The sequence below is a fragment of the Pollicipes pollicipes genome, unplaced genomic scaffold, assembly GCF_011947565.3.
Source record: "Pollicipes pollicipes isolate AB1234 unplaced genomic scaffold, Ppol_2.1 Scaffold_6138;HRSCAF=7277_pilon_pilon_pilon, whole genome shotgun sequence".
Taxonomy (NCBI): domain Eukaryota; kingdom Metazoa; phylum Arthropoda; class Thecostraca; order Pollicipedomorpha; family Pollicipedidae; genus Pollicipes; species Pollicipes pollicipes.
The window spans coordinates 13,171,487-13,190,644 of record NW_023596818.1 but is presented as its reverse complement, the minus strand read 5'-3'; the positions used below and the strand labels follow the sequence as shown (position 1 = coordinate 13,190,644).

Here is a 19,158-nt window from a genome sequence, read left to right as displayed (position 1 = left end):
GGGCGTTTGAACTTCAAAACGACGCTGTTGGATCATGATTTCACGATTGGTTCGGACTTCAAAGACATTGTGCCGGCAGAAAATAGCGAGGTTTTATGAGAGCTTCTTCAAAATGTGCGCGCCGCCAGAACCTAAAATTCATAAAAAAGCGTTGAAATTGGTGTTAGGATGAGTGCTATATGGTACACCTGTTTAGAAACATTTGCGACAGCAGTTATTTGCAAAACAGTATGGATATGATCGTGAGCTCTCACGGCCACCAGCAATGGGCTTCTGAAAGTAGCGGTTGGCATTCCGATGTTAATAGACTATCTGCTCGTCTTATTTATTCCGCATTTTCTTGATTAAGGAAGCTATCGTTAAACTATGCATATGTATATATATATATATATATATATATATATATATATATATATATATATATTTATATATATATATATATTAGTACGGTGTTTTAATTCAAGCCCGCTTTAATCGTTTTTTATTCCCACATAGATTCATTCATTCTTCCGAGCAGTGCATTTACTTTTACTGTCAGAGCTTAATTGTTGCATCGCTATTTGTTTATGCTACCACGCACCAGCCAGGCATATCTCTTTCAGTGGGCATATGCTGGAGCATTAGCATCGGTTGGCATGGGACATATTGCCCTATATCTCACGCTCCTGATTCCGAGGAAGCCTGAAAGCCGGGCCTGTCAGGATGCCAAGTGCCAGAACCTTCGGGGTTTCAGTGAGCCGGCCCGGTCGGTCGCTCGTCGTGCTGACTTAGACACATCTTTGTCACCACCCACCTTTATGAATCTTTCAGAAACGAGTAGCATAATTTATTGGAGGTTGCGGTACAGTGCTTTCATGATGTTTGCATGCAAGTTGCTTGAGCAGGCCTAATGAGTTTAGAGTTTGACTTACGAGTTCAAACCCTTTCTCTCATGAGGTGCATTATTATCACAACGTACAGCGTTGCATTGCTGCCTAGGTTTTACCCCTACAACGGGCTGCCGTGAGAAAGACAAAATCAACGATTTTTTTTTTAAAGATGTCACACGCTTGGTCTGAACCAACAAAAAAACTCAGGCTATGGCAGGTATATAGTATTTTAGTGCTGTTCACTTTGATTTCCGTTCTACCAATACGTACTCGTTGCTTTCCATTTATTTGGTCTCAGGCACTACAACTGTAGACTTTCCAAGCTTCTCTGATTTGGTCTATTACGATGCCAAACCTTGCCAAATCCAAAACCGGTTTACAATCTTCTGGCAATTCTAAATCTATCTGAACCATCAATAAACAGCTCGCCCGTCTTGCATCGGAAAGATGTGCTACTGGATATATATAATACCTTAGTGCGCAATACCTCATCATATGTCAATGATATTGTATTGCATATAGCTCGTAAACCTTATATACCACCTCCACTCGCTCCTTTCAACAAAGTCGGGACATGGTTTTTAAATCTATGTTTTCCCTCCACGGGCTATTTCCAACAAAGTCGGTGAGCCAGGAGTTTATGCACGTATTTAGCACATCACGAAGCCGAAAGCACGCTAATGACACCAGCACTGTGTGTAATGCTGATGTGACGCGCCATCATACTATTGCCCCAATAGCCACCCCTTGGAATTCACCGGACTATGGAGCACACGATCTCTCCGATGCCGATTCCCAGATCCAGCTCACTAGTATTCGCAAACGATCAACTTACACGAAATAGTGCCATTTCACGGTTCCCAACGACCACAGCCCTGCGCCGTCATTCTGAGCCGACGCAACCACGCTTCATTCACTTCGAGAAATCCAGCGCAATCATCGTCCGGCTGTGGACAACGGTCTCCGAACGTACCGATTCCGATTCGATCCCGGCTGATGTTCGCCGGCGCGGTTCGCCGTGACCACCGTCGCTGTGTTGGCTGCTCTTCCCAACGAACGCTGCGGTGCTGAGACCGTGGGAGCGTAAGCATATCGCAACGCAGTAAGTCTGTAACGCAGCAGCCCACGCCAGTCGCCCGTCCCGCAGTGCCGACTCGGATATTGACGGCGGCCCTCCAGCAGAGGCGGACGGTGAATTCCCTGCTGTGCTCGGTCTGCTGCGCGGCGTGTTTCGACCCGAAAGCGTGTTTGTCTTGCCACCGGAACCGCCGGCAGCGGAGTTTCTAAACTCTCCACACTCTGTCTGCTCTGGCAGCCGGGTCGCCAGAATTGAGAAACGGCCCTGACGAGCTCCAGTTGGGATGTCGTCTGCCGGGTGTTCGCTGGCACGTGGCAGCAGCCACGGCGCGTGTGGATCCAGCCACAGCGCGTGCGAATCCAGCCATGGTGCATGCGGATCCAGCCATGGCGCGTGCCGGTCCGGCCCGCCGGCGCTCCCCAGTCCAGAAACGGCCGCTCAATGCAAGTAGCTGTTGTGTCCGACCGAGAGATCGATGCCTCTTGCTGAGAGACCGATGCCTCTGGCTGGGAGACCGATCTTTCCCGCGGCAGCGGTCTGCGCCGAGACCGCCCGGCCACAATGGATGTCTCCCACGGCGTGGCCGGCACGCGTTCGAGGGCCCGGCGACGGCGCGCCGAAACGCTGCGCCACTCTCGGGTGCGCTATTTCTCGCCGCGATGTCCGGACATTTGTCGGGGTCGGCGCGGCCGCGGGCGCGACGGCTGGGATTGATCGCGGGGCGGCGGCGGCGCCAGATGGCTGGTGGACGCTGATGTGGACCGGCTTCAGCCCGTGGATGCTGATGTGGACCGGCTTCAGCCCGTGGATGCTGATGTGGACCGGCTTCAGCCCGTGGACGCTGGTGTGGACCGGCTTCAGCCCGTGGACGCTGGTGTGGACCGGCTTCAGCCCGTGGATGCTGATGTGGACCGGCTTCAGCCCGTGGATGCTGATGTGGAACGGCTTCAGCCCGAGGATGCTGATGTAGAGCGGGGTCGGCCCGTGGATACTGGTGTGGACCGGCTTCAACCCGTGGATGCTGATATGGACCGGCTTCAGCCCGTGGATGCTGATAAGAACCAGCTTCAGCCCGTGGATGCTGGTGTAGACCGGCTTCAACCCGTGGATGCTGATGTGGACCGGCTTCAGCCCGTGGATGCTGATGTGGACCGGCTTCAACCCGTGGATGCTGATGTGGAGCAGGGTCGGCCCGTGGACGTTGCCGTCGACTCGGGCGTGGCCCATGCCCGCCGGACCGATTGACGACACGGGATTGGCTCAGCCGACGGACCGTCTGAATGTCGTATGCGCTAGGCTGGTCTTAGATCAGGGGCGGAGTGGTGTCAAAAGATGCTGAATAAGATATGGGCCGAAGAGGCCCCGGGGGCTCATGCTGATACAGTCAACGACTTAGGCCAAACGAAATCGAACTATCTGTAACTTCGTCAAGAAATTATCGGGAGCGAGACCGGATGTCGAGCGATGCTCATTTCATGAAATTGGGAGCAGATTCTGAAATTGACGAAAATTGGTTGGTAAAGATTGAACTGCGGTTCACGTCTTAATGCCAGTGGTCCCGTCCGGCTCTCGCCCCTTTAGAATGTCATACCTTTGAAGCCGATGATCGTAGCATCGCGAGGTAAATTGTAATGTGAGGTATGGGTAAAATTATCCAATTGTGAAAAATGCATCTAAAAAACGCGGGTCGAAAACGTAATTGGATCTTGGCGACAGGCCGTTGCAACGTTTGTGCATGCAAGAATTGGCGTCATTTCTGCAGCAAGAGCAGATACGGAAGGGAGGCCGGCTGCTCGGTGTAGACGGATGGCCCGTTTACGGATCATTAAGCGATGTCAACACGGTCTGACTGGCAGATTTGTTCAGTAAGCGGCTGCGAGGCGGCCGTGTCACACTTTTTGTGGGAAGAGGGCCGGATCTCTTGTTACTCATACCCACCCAAAATATTTACGTTTTCCGCAAACCTTTGGTGGCAGTCTTCGCAAACAAAAGGCATTCCAAGTGCTCGATTTTGCAGCCTCAAAACTGTGTGCCATGCCATGACCTGCCAACCAGTCAATGTCCAAAGCTCATGTATCTTTAAACTTATGGGTAAACGTAAAATATCGCCCCGCCTTTGCCCGGCATGAGGCGAACTATTTCAGTCGCAGAGGTTTTGACTTAATGCACATGATAATGCTCCCGTCTGTTGCCACCTTGCTCGCCGCAAGAGGTGTTCTATTGGTACATGCCAAGAGAGGTGTTAGGCTGTTGCAATGACATGTCTTGTATGTCCAGTAATAAATTCGGATCAGTTTTCGTCTGCTTTGTCCCGTTGTCTCACCACTCTACCTCCAGTCATGCACCGTTAACTGTCAAAGGTTAACCGTTGTATAACCAGTAGGAAAGGCATGTACTGATCTTCAACTTACTTGCATTCATCCTTATACGCGTGGGGTTTATCGGTTGTGGCTTTGCAGTTTGCTTACCAACGCCTCTGCACTTGTTATCGTTTCAGCGGCAAAACAACGCTGAGCGGTTTCTCGTGTCTCCCGACTTGAAATACGTCCTGCTTATAGGACGACAAACAAAGGTAACGACCCTTCTTGACACCATTACAGTGAAACTCAATCTTGGTTGTGATGCGCCTATCACGGAATATTTCCGTTGCACTTACGTGACGGTGAAGGTAAATGCTTTGAATACAAATGCTTTACGAAATTGTGATATTCTTTATCCTGCCTTTGCATTAGCATTGCACCATGCCCTCTTTCTGCACAAGTTACCGGCATCTTCCTCGTCATAGTTCAAAGTTCATGCTTCACAGTGACTTATTCAGAGCTGGCCAGTGTTCAAAAGCGTTCTACCGACCAGCGGTAATGGGCTACTAGCTCACATTGAACCGCTTGGCGTGCTATGATGACATCGTGTTTTCCTTCAGTTATACTGCGCTAACAGACCATTATTCATCACTTCACAGCTCTCCGAGTACACCAGCGAGGCTCAATGCTGGCTGTGGCATGTGGACACAGGGTGAGTAGCGAGTGCCGAACACCCTCATTATGTGCATCCTTCTAGCCGTCCCATGCGACGGGCTGCCGCTCATAACATTCAGTGTGGACTGGGCCTGCCTTGTATTTTGAGCTAGCCATTATCTTTGGTCATGCAAGCGTGAGCTTTCCTCGCTCGTTATATTTGGCAACACTTAATAATCAGTTTGGCCGCGCTAGAATCCCATGGGATGATGTTCCCCTAGTATCAGTCACGTGGAACGCGAGCTGATGGCTCTGTGCAGCGAAGCATTCCAGGCTAGTACTTGTGCGGTAGGGTGCCTAACTCAGCTCCCACACACGCTTAGTGAAAGCGTAATTACATGGGCAGACCACCTTTAAGCAGAGCTCATAAGCCCGCAACTCGTGGAAACATGTCGCGGGTGTTGTAAACCAAATGAGACACAACACCCTTCAATACAAAACAATTTTGCCGCAAGCCCTGCACACGGGAGACCAAAATTCTGCCACAATTTAAATTTGTGTCGTGACGCTATGCCCACACTCTCACGGCCTAAGTACCGCTTACACGCCAGGCGCGACCGAGAGAGAGTGTGATGCAGTGCGCGCTGCGGTCGTTTCGGGCCATGGCGTGGCTTGGTCACCCGCCTCACGACCCCGGCGCATTTGGGCCAAACGTGAAAGGCGTCTTTTGTGCCGCCGTAAGTCAGCCATTGTTGGCGGCTCTGCGTCGGGGCAGTCGAGGCCTCCTGGGGCGGGACAATGGGGCGTGCCGTGCGTGCCGCCGCTCCGTCTCACTCGCAGTCGCGCCACTCGGCCGCGGGGGCTCTCAGACAGGGCGCCTTTCGGAGCGAGCTCGTGTCGCGCGGCGGCCGGTAACTCGGTACCACTAGAGCCTTCGGGCGGATGATGTCCGGAGGTGATGAGGTTAAGGGTGTTCTGCAGTTCCATCTGTAGTTTGCCCACCATTTCCTGACATGAGGTCGCTATGTGATGGCGTGACGGCTCGTAACATGAGTGTCTGGCTTAAACTGCATCCGTATGAAGTGCGACGTTATGATGAAGAAGTCAATAAAATGAACTGAGAGATTGCCAAGTCATAGCTACGTTTCTTGGGCCGTGTTTCAAAGTCCCACCTAATAGTAACCTAAATTTATTGCATTGCTGATTTTTACGGAAAAGGAAGATTCAACTTGGAATGCCTTGCATACTTTTGTAACAGTTCAGGAAAATTTCAACGGGTTAGGCACTCTGCAAAACTCGAATACCTGTTGTTTCTAGGAAAATTCTGCTGCCTAAATTACCTTGCCCTCCCGTGCTCGAACCAAAAAAACCATATGGCTGTTTTTAGTCTTGGTAGCTGTATGCGATGACATGTTTTTCTTCCTTTTTGCCGTTGATCCATCGCGTGGATATTGAGGACCTCTGTCCCCATCAACCATCAGCTTGCTCCCACCCTCCGCCGTTTTTGTGCCGATCGGTCCAGTTCGAGCGTCCCCTCATCGGCTCTGGCCTTGTGCCCGGCGCAGACACACCACACCGCTGAAGCCGGAGTCGTGGGGAGTCGACCGGTCGCACCCGCCGCTCCAGCACGTGGCTTGGGTGCCTCGGAGCGGTGACCCGGCACGCGCGGGCAACGCCCTGCTCATGGTGCACCGTGGCAACGTGTACTACAAGGAGCGGGCGATCAGCGCGGACTCGTACTCCGTAACCAGCGACGGGGTACCAAGCCTCGTATACCACGGCGTACCCGACCTCCTGTACGCAGGTACGACCGCTCGTGTGTCGGACAGATTTCTGAGGAACGTCTTCCGTGGCTAAGAGGTTGCACATGGCCTCCTGTGTGTCAGACGTTCGGCGTGCGATGATAATGTGTTTGTAATATGGGTCAATATCGGTCAACATCGGTCAATATAGGTAAATCCCCGCTCTGATCAGTGCCTTCGTCATTTTGAACGGGTTTTAAGCCTACGTAAGACGTGTTATGCTGTTTTCCTAGAACGAGCAGGTCTTATTTAAAAAGTTTTTCAACTCCAAATAAACCACGAACGGCGGGCTACCGTTTTTACACTTTGTTGTGCGCTTTGTTGGACGACCCTGCCATATTCTACGCAATACCGCGTGGCGTTCGACCTTCCTTTGGTCGTCGTGATTGCCAAAGCGTCGTAAAAAAACTTCCGCCTCAAGGGAGGGCTTCCAGCAAAAAGAAACTTATCCAGTGACTCCGGAGCATAGCTGCAACCTTCTATGCGTGGAAAGAAAAACTACGCCGCTTCTGATACCTGACGCCACCTCCTGGGGCATACTGGACGCGCGTTGGATGCTCAACAGCAGAACTCGGCAGAAGAGGCTGTGACGCAATGTCGGTGCGAGCACCTACTTTCGTGTGGCGGCGAGCGCTGTGGTTTTGGGCCGGTCCGATAGTCCGTGTTCGGCAATAGCAAACGCCGCGAAGTACGGGCCATCGCGGCGTTTGTTAAGGCTTGTGGTATGTTGGAAGGCTATTGTCTTTTCTTGAGGCTTGCACGTTGACATGACGCTTTTCATCGCATTCGAACAGAGGTGACGGAATTACGTAAGGTGCTAGGTGCATTTGCGAGGAGCATTATTCACATAGATGAAACGGTTGTAACAGCCTTATTCCTCAAAGAAAAGCCAGGAGAATGGAAATATAGATGGGTTGATATTTAGGTCCCATGCCTCTATCGAAACAACAGCAGAAGGCACTTTGTCTTCAGAAGTGACAGAACATGAAACAAGTCGAGATGTGTGCAATATTTGGAAGAAGTTGGGTACGGTCTGCAGATGTTCTGACGTCAACGGAATGGGACCGTTCCAATACTTTACTTTTAAATCCGATCTGCCGTCTCTGCCTGAACGTCTTTGACGTCACTGGTCCGTTTTCAGACTACATCTCCTGCGCTCGGACCACACTGTGTGGCCGGTGAAGGTCTCTGACGTCCCTGGTTCATTTTCAGACTACATCCTGCGTTCGGACCACACTGTGTGGCTGCTGAACGTCTCTGACGTCACTGGTTCATTTTCAGACTACATCCTGCGTTCGGACCACACTGTGTGGCTGCTGAACGTCTCTGACGTCGCTGGTCCGTTTTCAGACTACATCCTGCGTTTGGACCACACTGTGTGGCCGGTGAAGGTTTCTGACGTCATTGGTCCGTTTTCAGACTACATCCTGCGCTCGGACCACACTGTGTGGCTGCTGATCGTCTCTGACGTCACTGGTTCATTTTCAGACTACATCCTGCGCTCGGACCACACTGCGTGGCCGGTGAGGGTCTCTGACGTCACTGGTTCGTTTTCAGACTGCATCCTGCGCTCGGACCACACTGTGTGGCCAGTTAAGGTCTCTGACGTCATTGGTCCGTTTTCAGACTACATCCTGCGCTCGGACCACACTCTGTGGCTGCTGATCGTCTCTGACGTCACTGGTTCATTTTCAGACTACATCCTGCGCTCGGACCACACTGTGTGGCCGTCTCCCAGCGGTTCGCTCCTGCTGTACTTCACGATCAACTGTACCGCGGTGATGGACCTGCAGTACACCGAGTACGGCACCGGTGCCGACCCGTCGTACCCGCGCGTGCACTCGGTCAAGTACCCCAGGGTGAGTGTACAGGTGACAGGAGGGTGCTCGTGTGGCGTTTGTTGACGTTATCAGTAAGTGAGCATTGCTGGACAGATGCAGTCGTTTTCTGTGACCAGTGGTGAATGTTTGGGTAATGGCATTGGTGTTAGCTAGCCGTGACCACGTATATTATGGTGCACTATCCGTGATCAAGTAGTATACTCAGTGGTGTCATAATTACGGAATTAATCAGGCAGTGCACCGACACTATCTGGGTAATATCCTGCTTGTGTCTCCCAGCTTCCCTGTAAGCAAGCTATGCAACGAACTCCTTTCGAAGACAGACCTCGTTATCGCGGAAATCACCTAAGCACGCCGAATCACATTGCAAGTGGCTGTGTTTGACAAACAAATGCAATTTCAGTTTGTTGCACCTCACAGAAGTAACAATGGAAGTGCCCTGGTCTGAACACATTCGCACGCGCAAAGCGGCGGTGATGTGATGTCTTTGGCCACGCGAGCCTAAACATTTACTTTAAACGCTAAATATTGATGTGCGGAACCCTCAGACCTTCAAAAGTCCGGTGTTTATTTCCGAATAAACTAGCCTGAGTCAACCTAAATGCCTTGCTCTGCTTATCGTGCATTTGATTGCTTGTGATACCCTTGATAAGCATCCTATGCATTGAGCGCAGTGTCCACCCTTTACAAGCATGTACCAAAAAGACTAATGAGTTCCCGGTTTGCCATAAACTGGAAACTCCAGTACAGACATAATGAGTTACGCAGCGTATATGCTTACAATGTGTTCAGCCGTCCCGACCGTACAGAAAAACGACGACCTGTCCGCCTGACCAGCGTCCCCCCCCCCCCCCCCCCCTGACAGGCGGGCGCCACTAACCAAAGCCTGACCGTGCCGGTCGTGGACGTGTCGGAGCCGCAGGAGCTGGTCTGTCACACAGTGGTCCGCCTGACCTGCGACCCTCCCTGACAGGCGGGCGCCACTAACCCCAGCCTGACCGTGACGGTCGTGAACGTGTCGGAGCCGCAGGAGCTGGTCTATCACGCCGTGCAGCCGCCGACGCCGCTGGCCGACCGGTGAGTGGTGCAGAGGCCCGCCCCACTACCCGGCGCTTCCAGGAGGTACCTCTCTCGACAAAACTGCGCACCGGAGCGGGCGTTGGGGTCCCCCTCCCCCCTTCACCCCACCCCCTACCACCAACAGGCTTCGACTTTCCGGACCAGGCTGTTGCGAGTTCTGAAAAATGTATTCAGGATAGAAACTGATGTAGTCATTATGATGCAACTAGAATACTGAACTACAAATTTATGCATTTTTATATTTGTATTTGGCTTTCAAATTGTACCTTCTTGCTATGAAACCTCCTTACAACAGCTCCCTACTATATACCTCTTTACTGTTAAATAAAAACGGCAGAATGATCGCGCTGCATAATGGCGAAATGCACGAACCGCCTTCTCTTTTCCCTAATCACTGAACACCCAAAGCTGAAGCCATCGATTGGCTCGGCATAAACGCGACCCGAATGCATTTCTGCATGATGCGCTCTCTCTCTTCTATCTCTCTCTCTCTCTTCTCTCTCTCTCTCTCTCTCTCTCTTCTCTCTCTCTCTCTATCTCTTCTCTCTCTCTCTCTCTCTCTCTCTCTCTCTCTCTTTCTCTCTATCTCTCTCTTCTATCTCTCTCTCTCCTCTCTCTATCTCTCTCGCTCTCTCTCTTCTGCTATTTGACGGTCACTGCAGGATATCGCTTGGCTGATTGATGGCCTGCGCGTCCAGGGAGCCCGATCGATCCCCATCAATCCTTGTTTTTCCTAGAGCAGACGAGGGTCACCGCGACCAGTTGCTCACCGCTGATGGATGGTGCCTTCTCGTGTTTTCTAGTCCGGCGCAAATTTGTTCTCCGCGCTGTGGAACTAAATTGAATTTCTCAGAGTTCGCTGTATTTTAGCCGATCATGGACGGTGCTGAATCCGTTTCTCTAGTCTAGACTGTGGCACGTCAACCGCGCTTGCTCGGGACGTTTGCGAATCACCCGGCCAGCTGTGATGTCGCCACGCATTGGTTTATATGCATACCATACACTTGTACATACCTCACCACATGCCTCACGTTAGGGCTTCCTGTCATCTGCTTATGAGCGATCGCCGTTCCTGTCAGTGGTCTGTGGTCAGGGCTCTCCCCGCCTCCTGAGCCGGTGATCCGTCGGCGTCGCCCGCCGCCAACAAGCGCCGTCGTAATCTGGCCGGGGCTCAGACAATCCCGCCGCATCAGCAGGGCGGCCCAAGTACTCAACGGCTCCCTGCGGCCACCCTGGCTCCACGAAGGCTCGGATTGCGCTGCCCGCCCGACCCCGGGGCGCAGCCACGCGTATTGGATTACTGGGGTCGGGATCTTGTTTTGCTTGGGCCCAATCTGCCTTGATGCGGTTACGTCTAGGGAGATCCCTAAGGTATCCAGATGCTCACAAAAGCCGCCGTCCCGACGCGGACCCCACAGACCAGGGTGCCGCGGTCGCGCCGCTGACCTCCCCTCCCCTCCCCCTGCAGGGAGCTGTACGCGGCTGGCGTGCGCTGGCTGGACGACAGTCAGGTGTCGGTCACGTGGTACGGCCGCCGGCAGAACTTCAGCTCCGTCTCCGTGTGCACGGCGCCCTCCTGGCGGTGTCAGACGGTGAGCGAGGACAGCCCAGGTGCGGCACGTCACCGCCGCCGCGGCCGCCGCCGCCGCCGCCGCCGCCCCAAGGCCGCGTGCCGCGTCCGCCCCGGCCGGCGCAGGGGCCGCGGCACGTGTTCTCTGAGGCCGAAGCGCGGCGTTGGCGCGTGATTAGTCGAGAAGATACGCTCCCGCCTGAACTGGTAATGGCGTGCTGGGCGCCATTACCCCGCCATTGCGGCTCTTCGGCTCGCGCTCCAGGAATGAGCCGGTATTTCCATAATGGTCTCCGGTACATCGCTGTCGTGCAAGATGAGAGTGTCCTGCTTTGCGTCCGGCAGCGGCTGGCGCCGTATTGCATTAAAGCTCGTCGTCGGACCGCTGACGCCATCTTGTCCGACGAGCGACATGCCGCGGGCGCTCTGTTTCGGTCCGCTGACTGGAGCGCGGCGCCGGGCCAGCGACGGCAGTGTGGTTATCAGGCTTACCCGAGAGCTCCACAGTCGGCGCGGGCCATTCACTGCGGACCCAAATGACTGTCGCGGCTCCCCGGGGCCTTCTCAGAAGGCGTTCGAGGTCAGTTCGTCCGGAGCGCTCCCTTTACGACGGTGCTCGTTTAGATCTGGTCTAGAAATACGGACAGCTTCAAGGCCTTAGTAAATGTGGACGTTTTGGAAAATGGCATTTTGATGTTCAATAATATTTTAGCGTTGTCCCATTTTTCTGTCTGGCATGGGAAAAGACTCCCTGCTCTAACTGCTTTATAATGCATGTCATGCGCTGTTATTCTAAAACCAGAATCGCATATGGGGATAAATGGATGTGCGGCATTAATTAAATATCGCACATACTTAGGCCATTATAAGCATATATTTCCTTAAAATCAACACGCAACAGTAGCCTCTGAACTATTTACCACTGCTTTGGAGTTTCATATCCTGCGTACTGGAGACCTTTATTTTCAAAACTCATTCTGAATATGACAGCTAAGTCAGGCGGTCACCGTTTGTTGCCGCCTGCAGCTTAAGTTAACCGTGAGAGACATTCGACAGGATCAGCCCCCGTGACCGGCGACACTGGGGTGCCCGGAGCGCTCTCCAATTTGACCAGACAAACTGAGCTGGTGCTCCAGTGGTGATCCGCGCGGCTGCGGCTGGTGACCGCCGCCGGCGCCAGCCAAGCGACAGGCGTCGGCGCCCCGGCGACGGCTGAACGCCGGGAGCGGGGCTGCCTGAGCGCCAGTCTAAGCCCGCCGGCGCTGACCTTTTGGCTGTGATGTGATCCCAGAGAGAGCTCCCAGCACTGTCGGCTGAATTGACTGCGACTGACCTTTTTCACTGACATGTTTGCGCTATCCGAACACGGACTGTGGTGGGACTGGTGTCGCAGCCGACTCATCACGGCAATTAGCTGTCCGCGTTATTAAGTTACGCGCCTGGAGAGTATAGCCGGTCTTGTCGCCGTGATTCTGCTGATCCAGTGTGAAAGGAGGCGGACTGCTGGGTATTTGGCGGCTCCGTGCCGGCTGTGCAGGTGTGCCACTCCCGGCCGACGGTGGTGGGACCTCCCCTCAGGTGGACCGGTCCCAGCTGACGGCGGCTGGTGGGACCTCCCTCAGGTGGACCGCTCCCAGTTGACGGCGGCTGGTGGGACCTCCCCTCAGATCTACCGGTCCCAGCTGACGGTTGCTGGTGGGACCTCCCTTCAGGTGCACCGGTACCAGCTGACGGCGGCTGGTGGGAGTGCCCCTCAGAGGTACCGGTACCAGCTGACGGCTGCTGGTGGGACCTCCCCTCAGGTGCACCGGTACCAGCTGACGGCGGCTGGTGGGACCTCCCCTCAGGTGCACCGGTCCCAGCTGACAGCGGCTGGTGGGACCGCCCCTCAGAGGTACCGGTCCCAGCTGACGGCGGCTGGTGAGACCCCCCCCCCCCCCCATGTGTACCGGTCCCAGCTGACGGCGATTGATGGTACCTGCCCTCAGGTGTACCGGTCGGAGTCGGCCCACGGCTGGGTGGAGGTCACAGACGGGCCCGTATTCTCCGCCGACAAGAAGTCCGCCCTGCTGCTGGACCGGGTGCCGGACGGGCCGGACGGCCTCTTCACACAGATCATGATGGTGAGGCCGCACGACAGGCGTTGTGCTAGCTCTGTTGCCGGGACCCTCGCCAGATGTCGTGTGTTGCCTCGCGTGATGTGTCTGGCAACAGGCTAATCAGCGATCCGACAACCAAAGTTACAAAGACCGTAAATTCCGTACATTCTTCAGCGAGCCATGATTCTGGTCCCGCACTTAAACCGAACGCAGTGGTTAACACACCACGATTCATTTGACAACAAGTAGTGTTTATCTGCAAGGCAGGCTTACACGATTTGTCTGACATTGAGGAATGCCTTGGACCGTCAGGCATAACTGCTGAGCAAATGCCAAGAGATGTTAGCCTGGCTGTCGCGAGTTCGTGCCGTAAGCTTGTGGAAATTTGGCCGTTGTAAGAGAAGCTTCCTCAACATTTGGTGGTGGTTTAAAAAGCCGGGCTTTAATGATACTGGTTTAAGTCATGTTCATGTTCATTTTACTCACGAGTTATTCCAACAAGTGGCCTCTCGTTTGATTTGATGTCACTACAGCAGTAGTGTAAGTGCAGTATCAAAACATGACAACAATGCAACCGCATTCGCGCATTATTAACCATCCCGTCGTTCACACAAGCTCAAGTACAAAATTGCTTATTCAAAATCTAGATCGTCAAAGCATGTTACACAGCGGCAAATAAGCAATGTTACACAACGGCAATCAAGCAGTGATTACACAACTGGGCCAGCCAGCCTCGTGCCGGCTCCTTCAAACCGAGCTGTAGCACCAAAGGTGATCCACTCAGCTGCGGCCGATGACCGCCCGTCTGACAGTATCGTCCAGCCTGGTGCCGGCTCCTTCAAACCGAGCTGTTGCACCAGAGGTGATCTGCTCGGCTGCGGCCGGTGACCGGCCGTCTGACAGTATCGTCCAGCCTGGTGCTGGCTCCTTGCGGGTGCGAGAGGCGGTGGTGACGGGCCGGCTCTGTGTGATATGATATGGTCACCTCCGCTGATGCGGTTTATTTACAACGCCCAAGACCCGAGACCCGAGATCCCTCCCACCCTCTGTCCTAGCCCCTCTGTGGCTCCCGACCTGGGTCTGACCCTCCGTGCCGTGCTCCTGCCCACACTTGCCGTCTGTCCGGCGCGCAGACCGTGCCCGCGTCCCGGCCCGTCAGAGGGCAAAGGTCGCACTGTTGGCCAACCCGTAAATCTCCGTCAACAAGTGCTCGGCCCAGCCCATATTTCTGCCTCTAGAGTGGCAAGACGGGGCACTCCGGGTTTGGTTATGGGCGACAGCGGCGGCCGAGCGCTTCTGAACGAACCAGACACTTCAACAAGGGTGTTGAGTTGGCGACTTATGCTTCACAATAAAGAGAAGGAGAGTGGGTGAAATGGGCGACTACTCAAACCATGGGCAGTTTGTGTCAACTGTCGCCCATTTGTAAGGCGTTACAACCAACAGGAATCTCATGCAGATTCCCAATGTTTCCTGAATATTTCCTTGTTTGTGCATTGGATTGATTACCTTTCCCTTTGATGTCGTCGTGTTTTTGAGTAAGGCTTTCATAATCAGGGTGAAATTGAACTTCTAAGATTGCGCCAGCGGCGATCTATTTTCTGTGTGTCGTGCGCCAACCAGTTTTGGTATGGTTTCAAGCAGTACATCCAACTAAGATTTTGCGTTAGCACGTGCTGATCGGCTCGATGCTCCTTGTCTTTATTCCCGATGTCTGACCTTATGTTACGGCAGGCATGACGCCCTGAGTTCTGATGCTCGTATATCCGCCATCCTATAGAAGACCAAACTCGTTTTCCAGGTGGACATTGCCCGCAGAAGCGTGACACAGCTAACTCAGGAGCGGGCGGATGTGGTGAAATTGCTGTCATGGAGCAAAGGCTTCATGTGAGTGCAGAATCACCTGGCATTCACCTGTCAACCACCCATGAATCATCTGTCACTGCTCCCGTTCATGACAATCTATGCTCCAGAGGTTATGTCGCCCTATCTCTGTCTCTGCCTCTATCCCTATCTCTGTCTCTGTCTCTGTCTGTCTCTGTCTCTATCTCTGTCTCTGTCTCTGTCTCTGTCTCTGTCTCTATCTTTATCTCTGTCTCTGTCTCTGCCTCTGTCTCTGTCTCTGCACATGTCTTTGTCTGTGTCTGTCTCTGTCTCTGTTTCTGCCGCTGCCTCTCTCTCTGTCCCCGTCTCTGTCTCTGTCTCTTTCTCTGCTTTTGTCTCTGTCTCTGTCTTTGTCTCCGTCTTTGTCTCTGTGTTTGCGCCTGTGTTTAAGTCTGGCTCTGGCTCTGTCTCTGTCTAGGTCTCTATCTCTGTCTCTGTTTCTGTTTCTGTTTCTGTTTCTGTTTCTGTTTCTGTCTCTGTGTCTGTGTCTGTGTCTGTGTCTGTGTCTGTGTCTGTGTCTGTGTCTGTGTCTGTGTCTGTGTCTGTGTCTGTGTCTGTCTCTGTATCTGCCTCTGTCTCTGTCTCTGTCTCTGTCTCCGTCTCTGTCCATGTCTCTGTCTCTGCTTTCGTCTCTGCCTATGCCTCCGTCTTTGTCTCTGCGTTTGCGTCTGTATTTAGGTCTGTCTCTGTCTTTGTCCATGTCTTTGTATCTGTCTCTGTTTCTGTTTCTGTCTCTGTCTCTGTCTCTGTCTCTGTCTCTGTCTCTGTCTCTGTCTCTGTCTCTGTCGTTGTCTCTGTCTCTGTCTTTATCTTTGTGTCTGTCACTGTTTCTTATCTGTCTCTGCCTCTGGGTCTGTGTCTGTCTCTGCCTCCGCCTCTGTCTTTGTCTCTGTCTCTGTCTTTGTCTCTGTCTCTGTCTTTTCTCTGTCTCTGTCTCTGACTCTGTTTCTGTTTCTGTCTCTGTCTCTGTATCTGGCATTGTCTCTGTGTCTGTGTCTGTCTCTGCCTCTGTCTATGTTCTTTTTTCTGTCTCTGTCTCTGTCTCTGTCTCTGTCCCTGTCTTTATCTCCATCTTTGTATCTGTCACTGTTTCTTCTCTGAGTATGTCTCTGTACCTGTCTCTGTCTCTGTCTGTATATCTGTCTCTGTCTCTGTGTCTGTCTCTGTCTCTGTCTATGTCTCTATTTCTTTCTCTGTCTCTGTCGTTGTCCTTCTTGCACTATCGCGCTGTCGCTCTCTGGCTCTCCCGCTCTTTTACGCTTGATCTGCTATCAAATCGCAACTGAGCTAGAGGTGGAAAATCTCACCAAAAGTCTTCATATACGATGCATCGGATTCTTTTCCGAATATTTTCCGAGCGTAAATGCTATTGAGAGGATGTCTGCACCAACGACGTCAGCTTAGTCGTCTTATGAACATTCTAGCGTTTGGTCCAATACCACGTCCCCTCCTCAAATGTGGTGGGCCAAGCTGACTTATTAGCGGCCAGCATGATGCACTTGACAGCGTCGCTGCTTCTGCACCGCATCTTTCACGTCCGACCTCCTAACGCCGCGGCTTCCTCAGACACTACCTGTCCAGCGTGCCAGACGGGCCGGGTCAGCGCCACCTGTTCCGCGTGAGCGACCACAGCTCGCCGCTGTCGCGCGCGGCTCGCTGCCTCACCTGCCCGCCGCCGCCGGTCGCCGGCGCCGTGGCCGACAACGCCACCTGTCTGCAGTACGAGGCGCTGTTCAGCCCCGCCGGTCGGCACGCCCTGCGCTGTCTGGGCCCGGTCGTGCCGCAGCTGACGTTGCCAGCCGCCGGTGACGCGCCCGCCCTCCTCCTGCGCAACAACACGCAGTTGCGCGCCGCCGCCGCCAACCTCTCGCTGCCGGAGGTGCGCCTGCTGCGGGTGGCGCTGCCGGCGGGGCGTGCGGCAGTGGTGCGGCTGCAGGTGCCGCCGCAGTACCGCGCCGGGGACGCGGCCGCCTTCCCGCTGCTGGTGCGGCTGGCGGCGCCGGCCGCCGACCGCCGCTGGGCCGTCGACTGGTCGGCTTACCTCGCCGCCCAGCAGAGCTTCGTCGTCGCCGATGTGACGCTGCCGACGCAGCCGGCGCCGCACGACGACGACCGGCTGCCGGCCGACGACGGTGTCGGCGCCGAGGAGGTGGACGCGCTGAGGAAGGTGGTGACGCAGCTGACCTCGACGCTGGACTTTGTCACGCCGCTCCGGGTGATCGCTGTCGGGCACGGGTACGGTGCGTACCTTGTGCTCACGCTGCTGGCGAAGACGGAGAAGCTGCTGAGGTGTGCGGTGGCAATAGCGCCCATCACGTCCTGGGAGATCTATGGTGAGTTTTGGATCGATCCTTGTTGGGCTGTTGGCAGCACTAATGCCCCTTCATCCCTGTCCAGTGGTTGCCTGAAGAGACCGTGCAATGGTATACTAGTGTGCAATGGCCGTGCAGTGGTATACTAAGGCTGAACATGTCGGTGCGTGTTCCTGACTGGTTGGCTGCTCTCATAACCGGCCGACAGCTGCCCGTTTATAGGGCAGTTGGGATTTAAACGCAACGGTAGCTTGTGACGTGATTACAACGGGTTCCGGCATGATTTGGCTCCGTGTCTGCATACGGCTCGACCATTAATATCTGCAACTCAGCGATCTCTGATAGCGCGTTATGTCCGGACTTCTCGAAACCTGTCTCTGGGAGGTGCCAGTCGGCCAGTGCTGAGCTGTACATGTCCGACATAACCCAATGACCTGATTTAACCTGATGTGACCTGAGTCGACTCTCCCGGGGGCGTCGGCGCCCAGCAAGCGCTGACAGGGTTCGTTATCTGACCTGACGTGACCTGATCTGGCCTTGACAGCTTTGGCGTCGTTGGGCTCAGAACCTGACCTGACCTGACCTGATCTGACCCGTCCTGGCAGCGTCGGTGCTTGGCAAGCGCCGGCAGGTTTCGTGATCTGCCCTAACTTGACCTGATCTGGCCTCGAAAGCTTTGGTATCGAACAAGCTCCGGTTGGGCTCTTAACCTGACTTGACCTGACCTGACCCGTCCTGGCAGCGTCTGTGCCTTGCCAGCGCCGACAGGGTTCGTGATCTGACCTAACTTGACCTTATCTGGCCTTGGAAGCTTTGGTGTCGGAACAAGATCCGGTTGGGTGCGTAGCCTGACGTGACCTGACCCGTCCGGGCAGCGTCGGCGCCGAGCGAGCGGCGTCTGGGCCGGCCGGACGACAACCACCGAGGCTTCTCTGACTCGGCGCTGGGCCGGCGGGCGCCAGCGCTGGCCGGTCGGCGCCTGCTGCTGGTGCACGGCACGGCCGACACCAGCGTCAGCGTGCAGCACACCTTCCTGCTGGCCCGCCAGCTGGAGCGCGCCGGCGCCGTCTTCCGCCAGATGGTCAGCGGCCGGGACGGCAGTTCGAGCTCGGGGCGGCAGCGGGGGGCGAAGACGGATGTGCTCTTAAGCTGGGGCATGGTTAATGTAGAAAAGATATGCGATGGGCGTGGTTTTGTTAAGCGGGAGCTATCAGGATAAACCTGCTACCTTCTTCAGCCTTGAGCAGGAAAAAACGCTTCAAGCTTGTCGCCTGCCCAGGACAGTTCTGAAAGCTTGTTGTTCGACGAAGGCTGAGGAATGGATGATGATTTTCCCGAGTGGTCCGGTTAATAAAACCAAGCTGGTTGAAATATTACCTTTTTACATGTGGTCTTAAGGAAGTGTTGGGGTAGTTTTGTGATGGGGAGCCTGTTGCGCACGTTGTTTGAGGTGTTACGGATGTGTATAAAGCAGAGACAGCACATCAAATTATTTTGTGAATAGTTCGATGCGTATGAAACTGAAACACGTTCTTTTTAGTTTTTGGGCTCGCTCCTTGACTCGAAACTGGATGTTTGCACCCGGAAAGTTCACAACTGCTGTCCCAATGGGCCCAATGTAAACAAAGCATTCTTTGTCACCGGGACACATGCCCATTGCCAGCATCGC

At 54.1% G+C, this 19,158-nt stretch overlaps 1 protein-coding gene across 1 annotated transcript in view; it reads left to right on the top strand.

Moving 5' to 3' along the window:
- Positions 1–19,158, top strand: part of LOC119105328 (inactive dipeptidyl peptidase 10) — a 107,532-nt gene that overhangs the window by 87,374 nt on the left and 1,000 nt on the right. The window contains exons 5-15 of the mRNA XM_037228796.1: positions 4,445–4,519; positions 4,907–4,959; positions 6,467–6,705; positions 8,399–8,562; positions 9,518–9,621; positions 11,093–11,216; positions 13,183–13,317; positions 15,095–15,180; positions 16,744–17,065; positions 17,180–17,510; positions 18,365–18,570. Coding sequence (XP_037084691.1) covers positions 4,445–4,519; positions 4,907–4,959; positions 6,467–6,705; positions 8,399–8,562; positions 9,518–9,621; positions 11,093–11,216; positions 13,183–13,317; positions 15,095–15,180; positions 16,744–17,065; positions 17,180–17,510; positions 18,365–18,570 — 1,839 coding nt within the window. The remainder of the gene's footprint in view (positions 1–4,444; positions 4,520–4,906; positions 4,960–6,466; positions 6,706–8,398; positions 8,563–9,517; positions 9,622–11,092; positions 11,217–13,182; positions 13,318–15,094; positions 15,181–16,743; positions 17,066–17,179; positions 17,511–18,364; positions 18,571–19,158) is intronic.